Genomic DNA, 17,628 nt, shown 5'->3' on the forward strand with positions numbered 1-17,628 from the left:
CATTCACTTTCTTTCCCAGCGCTTAGTACAATGCTTTACACTTAGTAAGTGCTTAATAAATACTGCTGCTGATAGTAGGTATAATATTACTACTGCTAATAATATGAATTAATAATAAATCTGATATTTGTAAAGCACTTTATGCCGGGCACTGTATTAAGCACTGGGGTGGATATAAGCAAATTGGGGTGAACACAGTCCCTGTCCCAATTGGGGGTCATAGTTTCAATCCCCATTCTACAGATGAGGTAACTGAGGCACAGAGAAGTGAAGCTCCCCCTTGTTCCTCTCCTCCTCCCCATCCCCCCACCCTACCTCCTTCCCCTCCCCACAACACCTGTATATAATAATAATGGCATTTGTTAAGTGCTTACTGTGTGCAAAGCACTGTTCTAAGCACTGGGGGGGATACAAGGTGATCAGGTTGTCCCACGTGGGGGCTCACAGTCTTAATCCCCATTTTACAGATGAGGTAACTGAGGCTCAGAGAAGTTAAGTGACTTGCCCAAGGTCACACAGCAGACAAGTGGCAAAGCCGGGATTCGAACCCATGACCTCTGACTCCAAAGCCCGGGCTCTTTCCACTGAGCCACGCTGCTGTGTATATGTTTGTACAGATTGATTACTCTATTTATATTACTTGTACTTATTTACTATTCTATTTTGTTAATGATGTGCATCTAGCTTTATTTCTATTTATTCTGATGACTTGACACCTGTCCACATGTTTTGTTTGTTGTCTGTCTCCCCCTTCTAGACTGTGAGCCCATTGTTGGGCAGCGACCATCTCTATATGTTGCCAACTTGTACTTCCCAAGCACTTAGTACAGTGCTCTGTACACACTGAGCTCTCAATAAATACAATTGAATGAATGAATGAGTGACTTGCCTAAGGTCACACAACAGACAGGTGGCGGAGCCGGGATTAGAACCCATGACCTTCTGACTCTGAGGCCCATGATCTATCCACTACATCATGCTGCTTCCCTTAATCAATCAATCAATCAATCAATCGTATTTATTGAGCGCTTACTGTGTGCAGAGCACTGTACTAAGCGCTTGGGAAGTACAAGTTGGCAACATATAGAGACAGTCCCTACCCAACAGTGGGCTCACACTGTAGAAGGGGGAGACAGAGAACAAAACCAAACATACTAACAAAATAAAATAAATAGAATAGATATGTACAAGTAAGATAAATAAATAAATAAATAGAGTAATAAATATGTACAAACATATATATATATATATATATATATATATATATATATATATATACAGGTATATAACTTACTAACTAACTTACTAACTCTTTGTCCACATAGTGCCACTTGAGAGCTAACCTGCTAACGTGTGTAGTTGTTGGCTTCGCTCCTTTTTAAAACAAACCTTGAATTTAACCACGAATCCTGCCCTGACTTGACTTCATCCCTGTTCTAACTTCAGAGAGTCTCGGCATTTAAGTACTTGCAGCAATTCTCAACATTTGTCAATCGATCATATGGATTGAGTGCTTTCTGTGTGCAAAGCACTCTACTACATGCTAAGGAGAATGCAGTGCAACAGAGTTGGCAAGAGCGTTCCCTGCCCACAGTGAGTTTGTGGTCTATAAGGGGAGACAAACATTAATATAAATAAATTAAATAGGGATAGGAACGTAAGTGCTGTGGGCCGCCTGAGGATTGGGTGAATAAAGGGTACAAATCCAAGTGCAAGTGTGGTGCAGAACGGAGAGGGAACAGAGGAAATATATGTAATAATAATAATAATAATAATGATGGCATTTATTAAGAGCTTACTATGTGCAAAGCACTGTTCTAAGTGCTTGGGGAAGTTACAAGGTGATCATGTTGTCCCACGTGGGGCTCACAGTCTTAACCCCCATTTTACAGATGAGGTAACTGAGGCCCAGAGAAGTTAAGTGACTTACCCAAAGTCACACAGCTGACAATTGGCGGAGCCGGGATTTGAACCCATGAACTCTGACTCCAAAGCCCATGCTCTTTCCAGTGAGCCATGCTGCTTCTCCATATACACCTATGTTCAATTAAATAATTTTATTTACTCCCTTCCTAAGTATCATTATGCCCATCCCCCTGCTGGATAGTAAACTCCTTATGGGCAGAGACTGTGTCACTTATCTATCAATCCATTAGTGGTATTTGTTAATAATAAGAAGTATGGTTCTCATTAAGCACTTATTATGTGTCAAGCACTGTTCTAAGTGGGGTAGACACAAGTTAGTCAGGTTGGACACAGTCCGTCCCACATTGGCCTCATGCTCTTAATCCCTGTTTTACAGATGAGATAACCGAGGCCCAGAGAAGTGAAATGACTTGCCCAAGGTCACACAGCTGATACGTGGCAGAGCCGGGATTAGAACCCATGGCCTTCGGACACTCCAGGCCTGTGCTCTAGCCACGCCCTTTGTTGAGGGTTTACTCTGTGACGAGCACTGTTTTAAGTGCTTGGAAGAGTAAAAGACGATAGTGTTGGTAGATATAATAATGTTGGTATTTATTAAGCGCTTACTATGTGCCAAGAACTGTTCTAATAGCAAGGAGAGGTACAGGGTTATCAGGTTGTCCCACGTGGAGCTCACAGTCTTAATCCCCGCTTTACAGATGAAGTAACTGAGACACAGAGAAGTGAAGTGACTTGCTGAAAGTTATACAGCTGATAAGTGGCGGAGCTGGGATTAGAACCCATGACCTCACTCCCAAGCCCGGGCTCTTTCCACTAGGCCACGCAGCTTCTTTAATAATCCATTTTCACAAGGGTCTTAGAGGCTAGATGGGGAGGCAGACATTAAAATGAATTTGATAGGGTGAATGACAGAGTATAAGGATATGCACGTATGAGCCTTGGGGCTAAATATGGAGTAAATACCAAGAGCTCATATTTTATCCTTAGAGCATGGCTTGGTATTGCGTGAACACGATTCATTCATTCAGTCGTATTTATTGAGTGCTTACTGTCTGCAGAGCACTGTACTAAGCGCTTGGAAAGTACAAGTTGGCAACATACAGAGACGGTCCCAACCCAACAACTGGCTCACAGTCTAGAAGGGGGAGACAGACAGTAAAACAAAACATGTGGATAGGCGTCAAGTCATCAGAATAAATAGAAGTAAAGCTAGATGCATATCATTAACAAAATTAATTGAATAGTAAATAGTAAATGCTACTACTATTACAACTACTACTGCAACCACCTCTGCGCTTATCCTGAAAAAGCCCCTAACCTTGGCATTTCCCTTGACTCAACTCCGTCATTCAACCTGCACCTTGCGAATCCTGTTGTTTCTTCCTCCTGAACCTCTCTAGAATCCTCCCCTTCCTCTCCTCCCAAACAGCTACCATGCTGAGCCAAATGCTTGGTGTATCCGCCTTCTATACTGCATCATCCTCATTCATTCATTCATTTAATTGTATTTATTGAGCGCTTACTGTGTGCAGAGCACTGTCCTTAGCACTTGGAAAATACAGTTGAGCAATGAAGAGAGATAGTCCCTCCCCACACCGAGTTTACGGTCTAGAAGCGGGGAGGCCGACATTAAAACAAGTAAACAGGCATCAGTAGAAATGAATAGAATTATAAGTATGTACCCATCTAGACAGGTAAACAGGCATCAATATAATTAAATAGAATTGTGGATATATACATATATAAACAAGTGTCTTGGGGCAGGGAGATGGGGGTAGAGTAGAGGGAGGGAGTCGGGGTGATGGGGAGGGGAGGAGGAGCTGAGGAAAAGGGGGGCTCAGTCTGGGAAGGCCTCTTGGAGGAAGGGAGCCTTCAGTAGGGCTTTGAAGGGGGGAAATGTGCTAGTTTGGCGGATGTGAGGAGGGAGGGCATTCCAGGCCAGAGGTAGGACGTGGGCCGGGATCGACGGTGGGACAGGTGAGAACGAGGCCCAGTGAGGAGGTTAGTGGCAGCAGAGGAGCGGAGGGTGCGGGCTGGGCTGGAGGAGGACAGAAAGGAGGTGAGGTAGGAGGGGGCGAGGGGATGGACAGCCTTGAAGCCGAGAGTGAGGAGTTTTTGTTTGGCCTTGCTGTCCCCCCTGCCTCCTCTCTATACTTCACTCTGTTGCCCGGATCATCTTTCTACAAAAAATGCTCAGTCCACATCTCCACACTCCTCAGAAACCTCCAACAATTGCCCTTCCATTTCTGCTTCAAACAGAAAGTCCTGAACCATGACTTGAGGAAAATTGGTCAGCTCTTCCTCTCATTCATTCGTTCATTCACTCAATTATATTTATTGAGTGCTTACTGTGTGCAGAGCACTGGACTGAGCGCTTGGGAAGTACAAACTGGCAACATATAAAGACAGTCCCTACCCAGCAACAGACTCACAGTCTAGAAGGGGGAGGCAGACACAAAACAAAACAATTGAGCAGGTGTCAGTTCCATCAGAATAGATAGAGTTATAGCTATATATGAAACATTAATAAAATGAATAGAGTAATAAATGTGTACAAATATACACAAGTGCTGTGGGGAGGGGAAGGGAGTAGGGCGATGGGGAGGGAGTGGGGGTGATGGGGAGGGGAGGAAGAAGAGAGGAAAAGGGGGGGCTCAGTCTGGGAAGGCCTCCTGGAGTAGGTGAGCTCTCAGCAGGGCATTCATTCAGTTGTATTTCTTGAGCGCATACTGTGTGTAAAGCCCTGTACTAAGTGCTTTGGAGAATACAATATAACAGTAAACAGACACATTCCCTGTCCAACAACGAGCTTACCATCTAGAGGAGGAGACAGGCATTCATAGAAATAAATAAATGATAGATATAGAATAAGTGCTGTGGGGTTAGGAAGGAGGGTAAAGAAAGGGAGCAAGTCAGAACGACGCAGAAGGGAATGGGAGAAAAGGAAAGGAGGGCTTAGGGAAGGCCTTTTGGAGGCCTTACCTTATCCTACCTTGTTTGTGTCCTACTCCAATCCAGCCTGCAGATGTTGCTTCTCTAACCCACTCAATGTACTTCAATCTCAGTAGGTCAATTCATTGAGCTCTTCCTGTTTGCAGAGCAGTGTATTAGGCTCTTGGCAGAGTAATAATCATAACGATGGTATTTGTTAAGTGCCTAGTATGTGTCAAGCACTGTTCTAAGCGCTGGCGTAGGTACAAGCTAATCAGGTTGGACACAGCCCCTGTCCCACATGGGGCTCACAGTCTTAATCCCCAGTTTGCAGCAGAGTGTAACTGAGGCACAGAGAAGTGACTTATCTGAGGTCACACAGCAGGCAAGTGGCGGAGCCGGGATTTGAACCCAGGTCTTTCTGACTCCCAGGCCTCTGCTCTAACCTCTAGGCTGTGGCGATGGACGTGTTCCCTGCCCGCCACGAGCTTACAGTCTAGGGGATGAGTTACAGCCTTGATCTGATCTATCTCACCGCTGACCCCTTGTCACGTCCTCCTCCTTGCCTGGATCGTGATCTCCCTTCATATCCGACAGACCGCCACTCTCCCCACCATTGAAGCCTACAGTGCTCCAGCGCTTAGAACAGTGCTTTTTTTTTATAATGGCATTTATTAAGCGCTTACTATGTGCAAAGCACTGTTCTAAGCGCTGGGGAGGTTACAAGTTGATCAGGTTGTCCCACGGGGGGCTCACCGTCTTAATCCCCATTTTACAGATGAGGTAACTGAGGCCCAGAGAAGTTAAGTGACTTGCCCAAAGTCACTCAGCTGACGGTGGAGCCGGAATTCGAACCCTTGACCTCTGACTCCAAAGCCCAGGCTCTTTCCACTGAGCCACGTTGCTTCTCTGTGCATCTCTATGCTTCACGCTGCTTCTGTGTGCTTGGCACATAGTGAGCACTTAACAACTACCATCATCATTATTAAAATCACATGTCCTCCAAGAGGCGTTCTCCAACTAACCCTTCATTTCCCCTATTCGCCTATGCACTTTTATCTGTACCCACTAAGACCTTGATATTCCCCCCCACTCCACTAGTCCCACAGCACTTCCTTATATATCCGTTTGCTCTGTTTGTAATTTCTTGGAATGTCCGTGTTTGTGGGCATGGATTATGTCTACCAACTCCGAATATTGTAGTAATAATTGTACTTTTTAAGTGCTTACTATGTACCAAGGACTGTTCCAAGCTCTGGGGTAATAATAATACTACTACTAATAATACTTGTTAAGCACTTACTATGTGCCAAGCACTGTCCTAAGCACTGGGGAAGATACAAGGTAATCAGGTTGTCCCACGCAGGGCTCCCGGTCTTAATCCCCATTTTATAGATGAGATAAGTGAGGTATAGAGAAGTTAAGTGACTTGCCCAAAGCCACACAGCTGACAAGTGGCAGAGCTGGGATTAGAACCCACAACCTCCGACTCCTGAGCCCGGGATCTTTCCATTAAACCACGCTGCTTTTTAGGTCGGATGCAGTCAAAGTAGGAGGGAGGACAGGCATTCGATCCCCATTTTACAGATGAGGTTACTTAGGCCCAGAGAAGTGAAGTGACTTGCCCAAGATCACACAGAAGACAAATGGCGGAGCCAGAATTAGAACTCAGCTCTTCGGACTCCCGAGCCTATGCTCCTTCCGCTAGATCACACTTATTTTATCCTAAGTGCCAAGTACAGTGCTCCACACCCAGTAGTGTCTCAATAAGTATCATTGACTGATTGATGTGTTCTCGAGGAGAGCAGGGATCAAACGAATGTCTCTCCTGCCCTTTTCCTCTGCTCTCCCAACTTCTTCTCGTCCACATGAGAGAAGCTTCTCTGATTCAGAGTCAGCGTGCGGTGTTTCCTCCCAGAGTTGCAGTTACAGAAGAGATTCCTTAATAACAGCCTCGTCGGTTTAGTACAGACTCAACTGAAATATTTCTAATTTCGCCGCCTCCTGTTTGCTTGGTTTGAGAGCTAAATTAGGCTAATCATGTTAAGGATGAACTCACATCCCAAGTATAAAGCTTTTCGAGGGCTCCTGTTTCCTAAGGAAAATGAGTCGGCCTGCCCTTACGGAGTAGCAGATGTCTTTCTGGGAATGCATTGCGCCTACTTGGTATTCTCAAGATGCAGTCCAAAGGTCAACAATAATTTGATTACACAGTAGGATGCTGCATAATATTACCATGGTTCATTTGTGATTCGCACCCGGCATCTGGGAAACAGTGTGATTTCAAAATGAGTCTCGCACTTGTTCGTTTTTTTTTTCTTTTGGCTTTGGGAACCAGTGGAGATGAAGCAATGTAGATACTTTAAAAAAGCCACGTCCTGTCCTGTCAAATCTAGTGGCTGATAAGGGACATCATTAGCACAAAGAGGATTCTTTTGAGCAACTGCTAGACGCAGAGTACCCTTAGGGCCTTAAGGGGTATACCAAAAATGGTTAAAGTTCTTTACTTGAGGAGAATGAAGTGAAAAGGGGAAGACATGCTTCAGTCAATCAGTGGTATCTATTGGGCGCCTACTATCAATCAATCAATCAATTGTATTTATTGAGCGCTTACTGTGCGCAGAGCACTGTACTAAATGCTTGGGAAGTACAAGTTGGCAACATATAGAGACGGTCCCCAACAGTGGGCTCACAGTCTACTATGCCAAGCTCCTGGACATAGTACAAGAGAGATGACAGACACGTTCCCTGCCCACAACAGGTTCACAGCCTAGATGGGGAGACTGACGTTGATACCAACAAATACTTCATAATATATAATTTGAGGATATGTACACAGGTGCATATATGTACACGGATATGTACACAGGTTGAGGATGGGGAAAATAGCAAATGTTCAAAGGTCATAGATCCAAGTAACTAGACGGCGCAGAAGGGAGAGGGAGCTGGGGAAAAGAGGACTTAATTGGGGAAGGCCTCTCGGAGGAGATGTGACCCTAATAGGGCTTTGAAGGTGAGGAGAATGGTGGTTTGGTGTATGTGAAGGGGGAGGAAATTCCCTGCCAGAGGCAGGACGGGAGAAAGGGGCTGAGTGCCAGGTAGAAGAGGTTGCGGTTCAGTAAATAGGTTGACATTGGAGGAGCGAAGAGTATGAGCTGGGATTTAGTAGGAAATCAGGGAGGTGAGGTAATAATAATAATAATAATAATAATAATGGTATTTGTTAAGCGCTTACTATGTGCAAAGCACTGTTCTAAGCACTGGGGGAGATACAAGGTCATCAGGTTGTCCCACGTGGGACTCACAGTCTTCATCCCCATTTTCCAGATGAGGGAACTGAGGCCCAGCGAAGTGAAGTGACTTGCCCAAAGTCGCACAGCTGACAAGTGGCAGAGCTGGAATTTGATAGACTGAGGCCGGAAGCTGGAATGGCCTAGGGGCACAGGCACAGGCACCTGTCGCCTCCGACCTTTGGGTTCAGAACACCATTCATTCATTCAGTCAATCAATCAATCAATCGTATTTATTGAGTGCTCACTGAGTGCAGAGCACTGGACTAAGCGCTTGGGAAGTACAAGCTGGCAACATCTAGAGACGGTCCCTACCGAACAGCGGGCTCACAGTCTAGATTCAGTTGCATTTATTGAGCTCTTACTGTGTGCAGAGCACTGGACTAAGCGCTTGGGAAGTACAAGTTGGCAACACATAGAGGTAGGAGGCGGCAAGGTGACTGAGTGCTTTAAGGCCATTGGTGAGGAGTTCCTGTTTAATGGGAGGTGCATAAGCAACCACTGGAGGTTCTTGAGGAGTGGGGAAACATGGACTGAACATTTCTGTGGAAAAACGATCCGGGAAGCGGAGTGAAATGTGGACTGGAGTAGGGAGAGACAGGAGGCAGGGAGGTTAGTGAGGAGGCAGGATAGGAGAATTGCCTGGATCATCATGGTAGCAGTCTGGATGGAGAGTTTGGGCTCCCTTCAAAGCCCTACTGAGAGCTCACCTCCTTCAGGAGGCCTTCCCAGACTGAGCCCCCTCCTTCCTCTCCCCCGACTCTCCCTCCCCATCCCCCCCGCCTTACCTTCTTCCCCTCCCCACAGCACCTGTATATATGTTTGTACAGATTTATTACTCTATTTATTTTACTTGTACATATTTATTCTATTTATTTTATTTGGTTTATATGTTTTGTCTTGTTGTCTGTCTCCCCCTTCTAGACTGTGAGCCCTCTGTTGGGTAGGGACCGTCTCTATATGCTGCAAACTTGTACTTCCCAAGAGCTTAGTACAGTGCTCTGCACACAGTAAGCGCTCAATAAATACGATTGAATGAATGAATGAAAGGAAAGGGCGGATTTTAGTAATGTTGTGAAGCATGCATAAGAAGGGGAGATAGCTGAATATATCACTGAATCAATCAATCAATCAATCGTATTTATTGAGCGCTTACTGTGTGCAGAGCACTGTACTAAGTGCTTGGGAAGTACAAGTTGGCAACATATAGAGACAGTCCCCACCCAACAGCGGGCTCACAGTCTAAAAGGGGGAGACAGAGAACAAAACCAAACATACTAACAAAATAAAATAAATAGAATAGATATGTACAAGCAAAATAAATAAATAAATAGAGTAATAAATATGTACAAACATATATACATATATACAGGTATATACATATATATATGAATCCAAATATTCATCGTTACCTAAGGGCTGAGGGTAGGAATGAAGTCTACTAGTGCTAGGGTGGTTTTGGATGATGGTGACGGGCGTTGTGGATTCAGCCCAGAAGCCTTCATGGAGGAGGTGGGGGTTTTAGGAGGGCTTTGAAAATGGGTAAATCGGTGGTCTGGTGGATTTTGTTGAGAGGGAGCTCTAGTCTGGGACAAAGGCTGGAAAGGAATGTAGCCTAGTGGATAAAGCATGGTCCTGGGAGCCTGAAGACCTGGATTCTAATCCCAGCTCTGCCACTTGCCTGCTGTGGGACCTTGAACAAGTCACTTGTTTTCCCTTTGCCTCAGTTTCCTCAACTGCAAAATGGGGATTCAATACCAGTTCTCCCTCCTACTTGACTGTGAGTCCCAGTGGCACTGGGTCTGTATCTTTTCTGATGACAATGATTATTATTCATTATAATAATAATAATTATTGTAGTACTGTAGTATTTCTAGCCGTCTAGACTGTGAGCCCATTGTTGGGTAGGGACCATCTCTTTACGTTACCAACTTGTACTTCCCAAGCGCTTAGTACAGTGCTCTGCACACAGTAAGCGCTCAATAAATACGATTGAATGAATGAATGAATATTTGTTAAGCGCTTACTATGTGCCAGGCACTGTATGAAACACTGGAGTGGATGCTAGCAAATTGGATTGGACACAGTCCTTGTCCCACATGGGGCTCACATTCTCAATCCCCATTTTACAGATGAGGTAACTGAGGCCTGGAGAAGCAGCGTTGCTCAGTGGAAAGAGCACGGGCTTTGGAGTCAGAAGTAATGGGTTTGAATTCCGGCTCTGCCAATTGTCAGCTGTGTGACTTTGGCAAGTCACTTAACTTCTCTGGGCCTCAGTTACCTCATCCGTAAAATGGGGATGAAGATTGTGAGCCCCCCGTGGGACAACCTGATCTCCTTGTAACCTCCCCAGCGCTTAGAACAGTGCTTTGCACATAGTAAGTGCTTAATAAATGCCATCATTATTATTATTAAGGGGGTAGAGTCCCACGTTCGTAGGCGATGCAGAAGAGGGATGAATTGGGTGCAGGGAAAGAGAGGATAGTAAACGCTTAATAAATGCCATTATTAGCATTATTATTATAAGTGACTTGCCCAAGGTCAAATAGCAGACAGGTCAAGGAGCGAGAGTCCCTCTGACTCCTGAGCCCGTGCTCTATACATGAGGCCACTCTGTCTAGTCCAGTGGTTAGAACAGTGCTGGACACATAGTAAGTGCTTAACGAGTCCCGTAAAAAAGAAACAAAACAAGAAAACAAAGCCAAGGGATAAGAGGAGAGTGTAGTACAGTTAGAAGGTGAGCTAAGAAGGAGCAAGTAAAAAGAACTGATTTATAAGATGGATAGTGGTGGTGGAGGGATAGGATTTTCTTCTGCGTGCACAGAGAAATAGCTAGCCATTGAATTCCCGAAAGGAAATTCTACAAATGTCTGGACTAAACATGCATTTCACCTATTTCGTTATCTCCCAACCTTTTCAATGAATAATCAATGATTGAAATCTTTTGTAGCAACAATCCAAAATGAAAAAGCAACGCTGCAAGACCAGAAGTAAGACAGAAGTTTTGAAACAGTTGGTGGAGGATAAAATTCACATTTTTGAAGAACCGGTCTCAGAGGACATAATCGAGAAGGTAAACAAAACCGCACGTGCCTGGATTTCTCTTGATGAAGACGGTTGCCAAATCGAGGATTTCCTGATTCTTGTTTTCTTTCCATCCCGTATTGTTCTGCCTGCTCAGTCAGTCAATTGTATTCATTCATTCAGTCGTATATATTGAGCGCTTACTGTGTGCAGAGCACTGTACTAAGCGCTTGGGAAGTACAAATCGGCAACATATAGAGACGGTCCCTACCCAACAACGGGCTCACAGTCTAGACGGGGGAGCAGACAACAAAACAAAACAAGTAGACAAGTGTCAATACCATCACAGTAAATAGAACTATAGCTATATACACATCATTAATAATATAGAGTAATAAATGTGTACAAATATACACAAGTGCTGTGGGGAGGGGAAGGAGGTAGGGCGGAGGGGATGGGGAGGAGGAGAGGAAAACGGGGGCTCAGTCTGGGAAGGCCTCCTGGAGGAGGTGAGCTCTCAGTAGGGCTTTGAAGGGAGGAAGAGAGCTAGTTTGGCGGACATGAGGAGGGAGGCCATTCCAGGCCAGGGGGAGGACGTGGGCCGGGGGTCGACGGTGGGACGGGAAAGAACGAGGCCCGGTGAGGAGATTAGCGGCAGAGTAGCGGAGGGTGCGGGCTGGGCTGGAGAAGGAGAGAAGGGAGGGGAGGTGGGAAGGGGCGAGGGGATGGACAGCTTTGAAGCCGAGAGTGAGTAAGCATTTACTCAGAGAAGCAGCGTGGCTCAGTGGAAAGAGCCCGGGCTTTGGAGTCAGAGGTCATGGGTTCGAATTTCGGCTCCGCCACTTGTCAGCTGTGTGACTTCGGGCAAGTCACTTGACTTCTCTGTGCCTCAGTTACCTCATCTGTAAAATGGGGATTAAGTCTGTGAGCCCCACGTGGGACAACTTGATTACCTTGTATCTACCCCAGCGCTTAGAACAGGGCTTTGCACATAGTAAGCGCTTAATAAATGCCATTATTATTTACTGAAAGCTTACTATGTGCAGAACAGTGTACAATATAACAGGTACATTCCCTGCCCGCCAGTACTTCTCAATTTTTGTATTCACTTCTCTTACTGAGTTTTCATGGGAATGTCATCAGTTTGGTGTCATTATCAGTTAAAATCGTAAGTCCTTTTACCCACTCTTTCTCTATGCTTATAGCTGTTCTAGAGGATCATTACTGTAATAAAAGTAATCGGCTCAGTGGAAAGAGCCCGGGCTTTGGAGTCAGAGGTCATGGGTTCAAATCCCGGCTCTGCCAATTGTCAGCTGTGTGACTTTGGGCAAGTCGCTTCACTTCTCTGGGCCTCAGTTCCCTCATCTGTAAAATAGGGATTAAGACTGTGAGCCCCCCGTGGGATAACCTGATCACCTTGTAACCTCCCCAGCGCTTAGAACAGTGTTCTGCACGTAGTAAGCGCTTAATAAATGCCGTCATTATTATTATTTATTATTATTATCATCATAATTATGGTATTTATTGTGCTTCTTGTATGGCGGTGCATTCTGATAAACGCTGGGGTAGAGGATGACCTGGGTTCTAATCCTGGCTCCGTCACTCATCTGCTGTGTGACCCTCAGCCAGTCATTTGACTTTTCTGGGCCTCAGTTCCTTCATCTGCGAAATGGGTATGAAGACCGTGAGCCCCATGTGGGACAGGGCTGTGTCCAACCCTGTTATCTTGTGTCCACTCCAGCGCTTAGTGCAGTGCCTGGCACATAATAAGCACTTAACAAATAACAAAATTGTTATAGAGAAGCAGCGTTGCTCAATGGAAAGAGCACGAGCTCGGGAGTCAGAGGTCATGGGTTCAAATCCTGGCTCTGCCAATTGTCAGCTCTGTGACTTTGGGCAAGTCACTTCACTTCTCTGTGCCTCAGTTCCCTCATCTGTAAAATGGGGATTAAGATTGTGAGCCCCACATGGGACAACCTGATCACCTTGTATCCTCCCCAGCGCTTAGAACAGTGCTTTCCACATAGTAAGCGCTTAACAAATGCCATCATTATTAATATTGTTATTATTGTAATTATTATTATCTTGGGTCCTTCCCAGAATAGGAGATTTTGTCCAGAAATAGAGGATGGGAAACATGGGTTATATACCTTGTCCAGGTGAGTTGTTTGATCAGTTTCTCCTCAGGTGCACATTAGGTGGGATTAATGCTAATAATAATGTCACTTGATTTCCCTTTCCCTCAGTTTCCTCAACTGCAAAATGGGGATTCAATACCAGTTCTCCCTCCCACTTGACTGTGAGTCCCAGTGGCACAGGGTCTGTATCCTTTCTGATGATAGTGATTATTATTAATAATAGTAATAATTATTAGTATTGTAGTATTGTAGTATTTCTAGCCTTCTAGACTGTGAGCCCATTGTTGGGTAGGGACCGTCTCTATATGTTGCCAACTTGAACTTCCCAAGCGCTTAGCACACAGTAAGCGCTCAGTAAATACGATTGAATGAATGAATGAATGAATGAATAATAATTATGGTATTTGTTAAGTGCTTACGATGTGCCAAGCCCTGTTCTAAGCACTGGGGTAGATCTGAGATAATCATGTTGGACACAATCCATGTCCCTCATGGGGCTCACAGTCTTAATCCCCATTTTTCAGATGAGATAACCGAGGCACACCCTCTCAGGGTCACACTTGGAGGATTTCCAGTTCCCTACCTGTCTCGACTTTGGGAGGGAGAGTCAGGCAGCAGCCTACCCATCCTTTTAGACTGTGAGCCCACTGCTGGGTAGGGACTGTCTCTATATGTTGCCAACTTGTACTTCCCAAGCGTTTAGTACAGTGCTCTGCACACAGTAAGCGCTCAATAAATACGATTGATTGATTGATTGATTTTTCAGATGAGATAACTGAGGCACACCCTCTCAGGGTCACACTTGGAAAATTTCCAGTTCTCTACCTGTCTCGACTTTGGGAGGGAGAGTCAGGCAGCAGCCTACCCATTCTTTTAGACTGTGAGCCCACTGTTGGGTAGGGACTGTCTCTAGATGTTGCCAACTTGTACTTCCCAAGCGCTTAGTACAGTGCTCTGCACACAGTAAGCGCTCAATAAATACGATTGATTGATTGATTGATTTTTCAGATGAGATAACTGAGGCACACCCTCTCAGGGTCACACTTGGAGAATTTCCAGTTCCCTACCTGTCTCGACTTTGGGAGGGAGAGTCAGGCAGCAGCCTACCCATCCTTTTAGACTGGGAGCCCACTGTTGGGTAGGGACTGTCTCTATATGTTGCCAACTTGTACTTCCCAAGCGCTTAGTACAGTGCTCTGCACACAGTAAGCGCTCAATAAATACGATTGATTGATTGCTTGATTGATTCCAGTCCTAGCGGGTGGCAGGCCATCTGCTACAAGACAAAACTCCCCTGCGCCGGGCAGCAGCGTCACGGGAGATAGTCGAGGGCAGAGACTCGAGTTTACTCTGCGGAAGGAGGCAATGCTAAACCACCTCCAGATTTTTACCAAGAAAACTCTGTGGATCCACTACCAGAACGATTGCAGATGGAGGTGGGGCGTTCTGGGAGAGATGCGTCCGTGGAGTCGCTGTGGGTCAGCGACGACTCAACAGCATAAGACAAGACAAGAACTGAGGCACAGAGGAGTGAAGTGACTTGCCCGAGGTCACCCAGCACGCAAGTGGTGGAGCTGGGATTAGAACCCACATCCCCTGCCTTCTGAATCCGTGGTCTTGCCCCTAGGCCATGCTGTTTCCCCGTGACTTTTTCACTTGGCGGGGATCCACTGGGGTGGGGGAAGGTGCCCTTTTAAAGGCAAGACATTTTTCAAGATTACTATCCCTTTGGGATTAATGCTCGTCAAGTCAAGATCCTTGATGTCGTAACTTTTATATTCTTTGGAAATTGATCGATTGTAGGTCTCCGCTTCAGTTATAGGAGCCATTTAGCGTTTTCATGTGTAATGCATTTTTACAAAATTAAATCTTCTAGTTTCATCCCAAATGTCAAAGCCCAAGTCCTTTAACCCAGCAGAGACATTTGCTGATCGTATTACCGGATATGGTATTACTGTGGAAAAGTCTCCTTGTCATCAACGTGGTTATGAAGTTTGAATCTGATCCTGCCAGGGCTCTAAGCTCCTTTCTGAATATCCCAGACAATTGAAGAGATACTTTAACTCTTTCAGACCATGGTGTGGTAAAATATGCCCATCTTATAATTAGGAGTAGTTCATTCATTCATTCATTCAATCGTATTTATTGAGTGTTTACTGTATTCAGAGCACTGTACTAAGCGCTTGGGAAGTACAACTCGGCAACATATAGGGACGGTCCCTACCCAACATCCACAAGTACCAAATAGTCACCTCCAGGGTAAAGCATCGTGCTGCTCCAGAGGAGCAGCGTGGCTCAGTGGAAAAGAGCATGGGCTTTGGAGTCTGAGGTCATGGGTTCAAATCCCAGCTCTGCCAATTGTCAGCTGTGTGACTTTGGGCAAGTCATTTAACTTCTCTGGGCCTCAGTTCCCTCATCTGTAAAATGGGGATTAAGACTGTGAGCCCCCTGGGGGACCACCTGATCACTTTGTAACCTCCCCAGTGCTTAGAACAGTGCTTGGCACATAGTAAGCGCTTAATAAATGCCATTATTATTATTATTATTATTAATAAATGGACATAGTTAATAATAATAATAATAACAATGGCATTTGTGAAGTGTTTACTATGTGCCAAGCACTGTTCTAAGCTCTGGGGTAGCTACAAGGTTATCAGGTTGTCCCACATGTGGCCCACAGTCTTGATCCCTGTTTTAAAGATGAGGGAACTGAGGCCCAGAGAAGTCAAGTGACTTGCCCAAAGTCCCCCAGCAGACAAGTGGCAGAGCCAGAATTAGAACCCATGACCTCTGATTCCCAAGCCCGGGCTCTTTCCACTAAGCCACGCTGCTTCTCTTTTAGTTGTTTTCCCCTGCTCCAGACTCTGAGTTCGTTGAGGGCAGGGAATGTCTGTTGTTGTATTGTACCCTCCCAAGTGCTTAGTTCAGTGCTTTGCACAGAGTAAGTGCTCAATAAATACGATTGAATGAATGAATGAATGAATGAGGAATGAGTTCTTGGTCTGATGTTCGCTGTTATAGATCATGGTAAAACATTGTGGCCTAGTGGATAGAGCATTGGCTGGAAGTCAGAAGACATGGGTTATTACTCTATTTATTTATTAGTACTCTATTTATTTATTTATTACTCTATTTATTTATTTATTTTACTTGTACATATCTATTCTATTTATTTTATTTTGTTAGTATGTTTGGTTTTGTCTCCCCGTTTTAGACTGTGAGCCCACTGTTGGGTAGGGACTGTCTCTATATGTTGCCAATTTGTACTTCCCAAGCGCTTAGTACAGTGCTCTGCACACAGTAAGCGTTCAATAAATACGATTGACGACGATGATGATGATGGGTTCTAATCCCGGGTCTGCCACTTGTCTGCTCTGTGACCTTGGGCAAGACACTTCATTTCCCTGTGCCTCAGTTGCCTCATCTGTAAAATGGGGACTAAGACTGCGAGCCCTACATGGGACAGGGACTGTGTCCAAACCAATTATCTTCTATGTGCCTGGCATACAGCAAGCGCTTAATAAATACCACAATTAGTATTAGAGAAGCAGCATGATGTAATGGATAGAGCCCTTGCCTGGGAGTCAGAAGGTCATGGGTTCTAATTCTGGCCCTGCCTCTTGTCTGCCATGTGACCTTGGGCAAGTCACTTCAATTCTCTGGGCCTCAGTGACCTCATTTGTAAAGTGGGGATTGAGACTGTGTCTGTGTGACAGGGACTGTCTCCAGTTCGATTTGCTTTGTGTAATAAGAACAGTAATAATAATTATGGTATTTGTTAAGCGCTTACGATTCGTTCATTCATTCATTCAGTCGTATTTATTGAGCGCTTACTGTGTGCAGAGCACTGTACTAAGCGCTTGGGAAGTACAAGGCGGCAACATATAGAGACGGTCCCTACCCAACAGCGGGCTCACAGTCGAGAAGGGGGAGACAGACAACAAAACAAAACATATTAACAAAATAAAATAAATAGAATAGTAAATATGTGCACATAATATAGAGTAATAAATATGTACAAACATATATACAGGTGCTTTGGGGAGGGGAAGGAGGTAAGGCAGGGGGATGGGGAAGGGGAGGAGGGGGAAAGGAAGGAGGGGGCTCAGTCTGGGAAGGCCTCCTGGAGGAGGTGAGCTCTCATTAGGGCTTTTAAGGGAGGAAGAGAGCTAGCTTTGAGGATGGGCAGAGGGCGGGCATTGCGGTCTAGGGGGAGGACGGCGGGACAGGCGAGAACGAGGCACAGTGAGGAGATTAGCGGCAGAGGAGCGGAGGGTGCGGGCTGGGCTGGAGAAGGAGAGAAGGGAGGTGAGGGAGGA

At 45.4% G+C, this 17,628-nt stretch overlaps 1 protein-coding gene across 1 annotated transcript in view; it reads left to right on the forward strand.

The window, feature by feature from the left end:
• The window catches only part of EVC2 (EvC ciliary complex subunit 2), a 217,041-nt gene that overhangs the window by 135,216 nt on the left and 64,197 nt on the right, over positions 1-17,628 (forward strand). Inside the window, exon 16 of the mRNA XM_038744853.1 lies at positions 11,098-11,220. Coding sequence (XP_038600781.1) covers positions 11,098-11,220 — 123 coding nt within the window. The remainder of the gene's footprint in view (positions 1-11,097; positions 11,221-17,628) is intronic.

Source organism: Tachyglossus aculeatus, chromosome 4 (assembly GCF_015852505.1).
Source record: "Tachyglossus aculeatus isolate mTacAcu1 chromosome 4, mTacAcu1.pri, whole genome shotgun sequence".
In the NCBI taxonomy this organism is placed as follows: Eukaryota; Metazoa; Chordata; class Mammalia; order Monotremata; family Tachyglossidae; genus Tachyglossus; species Tachyglossus aculeatus.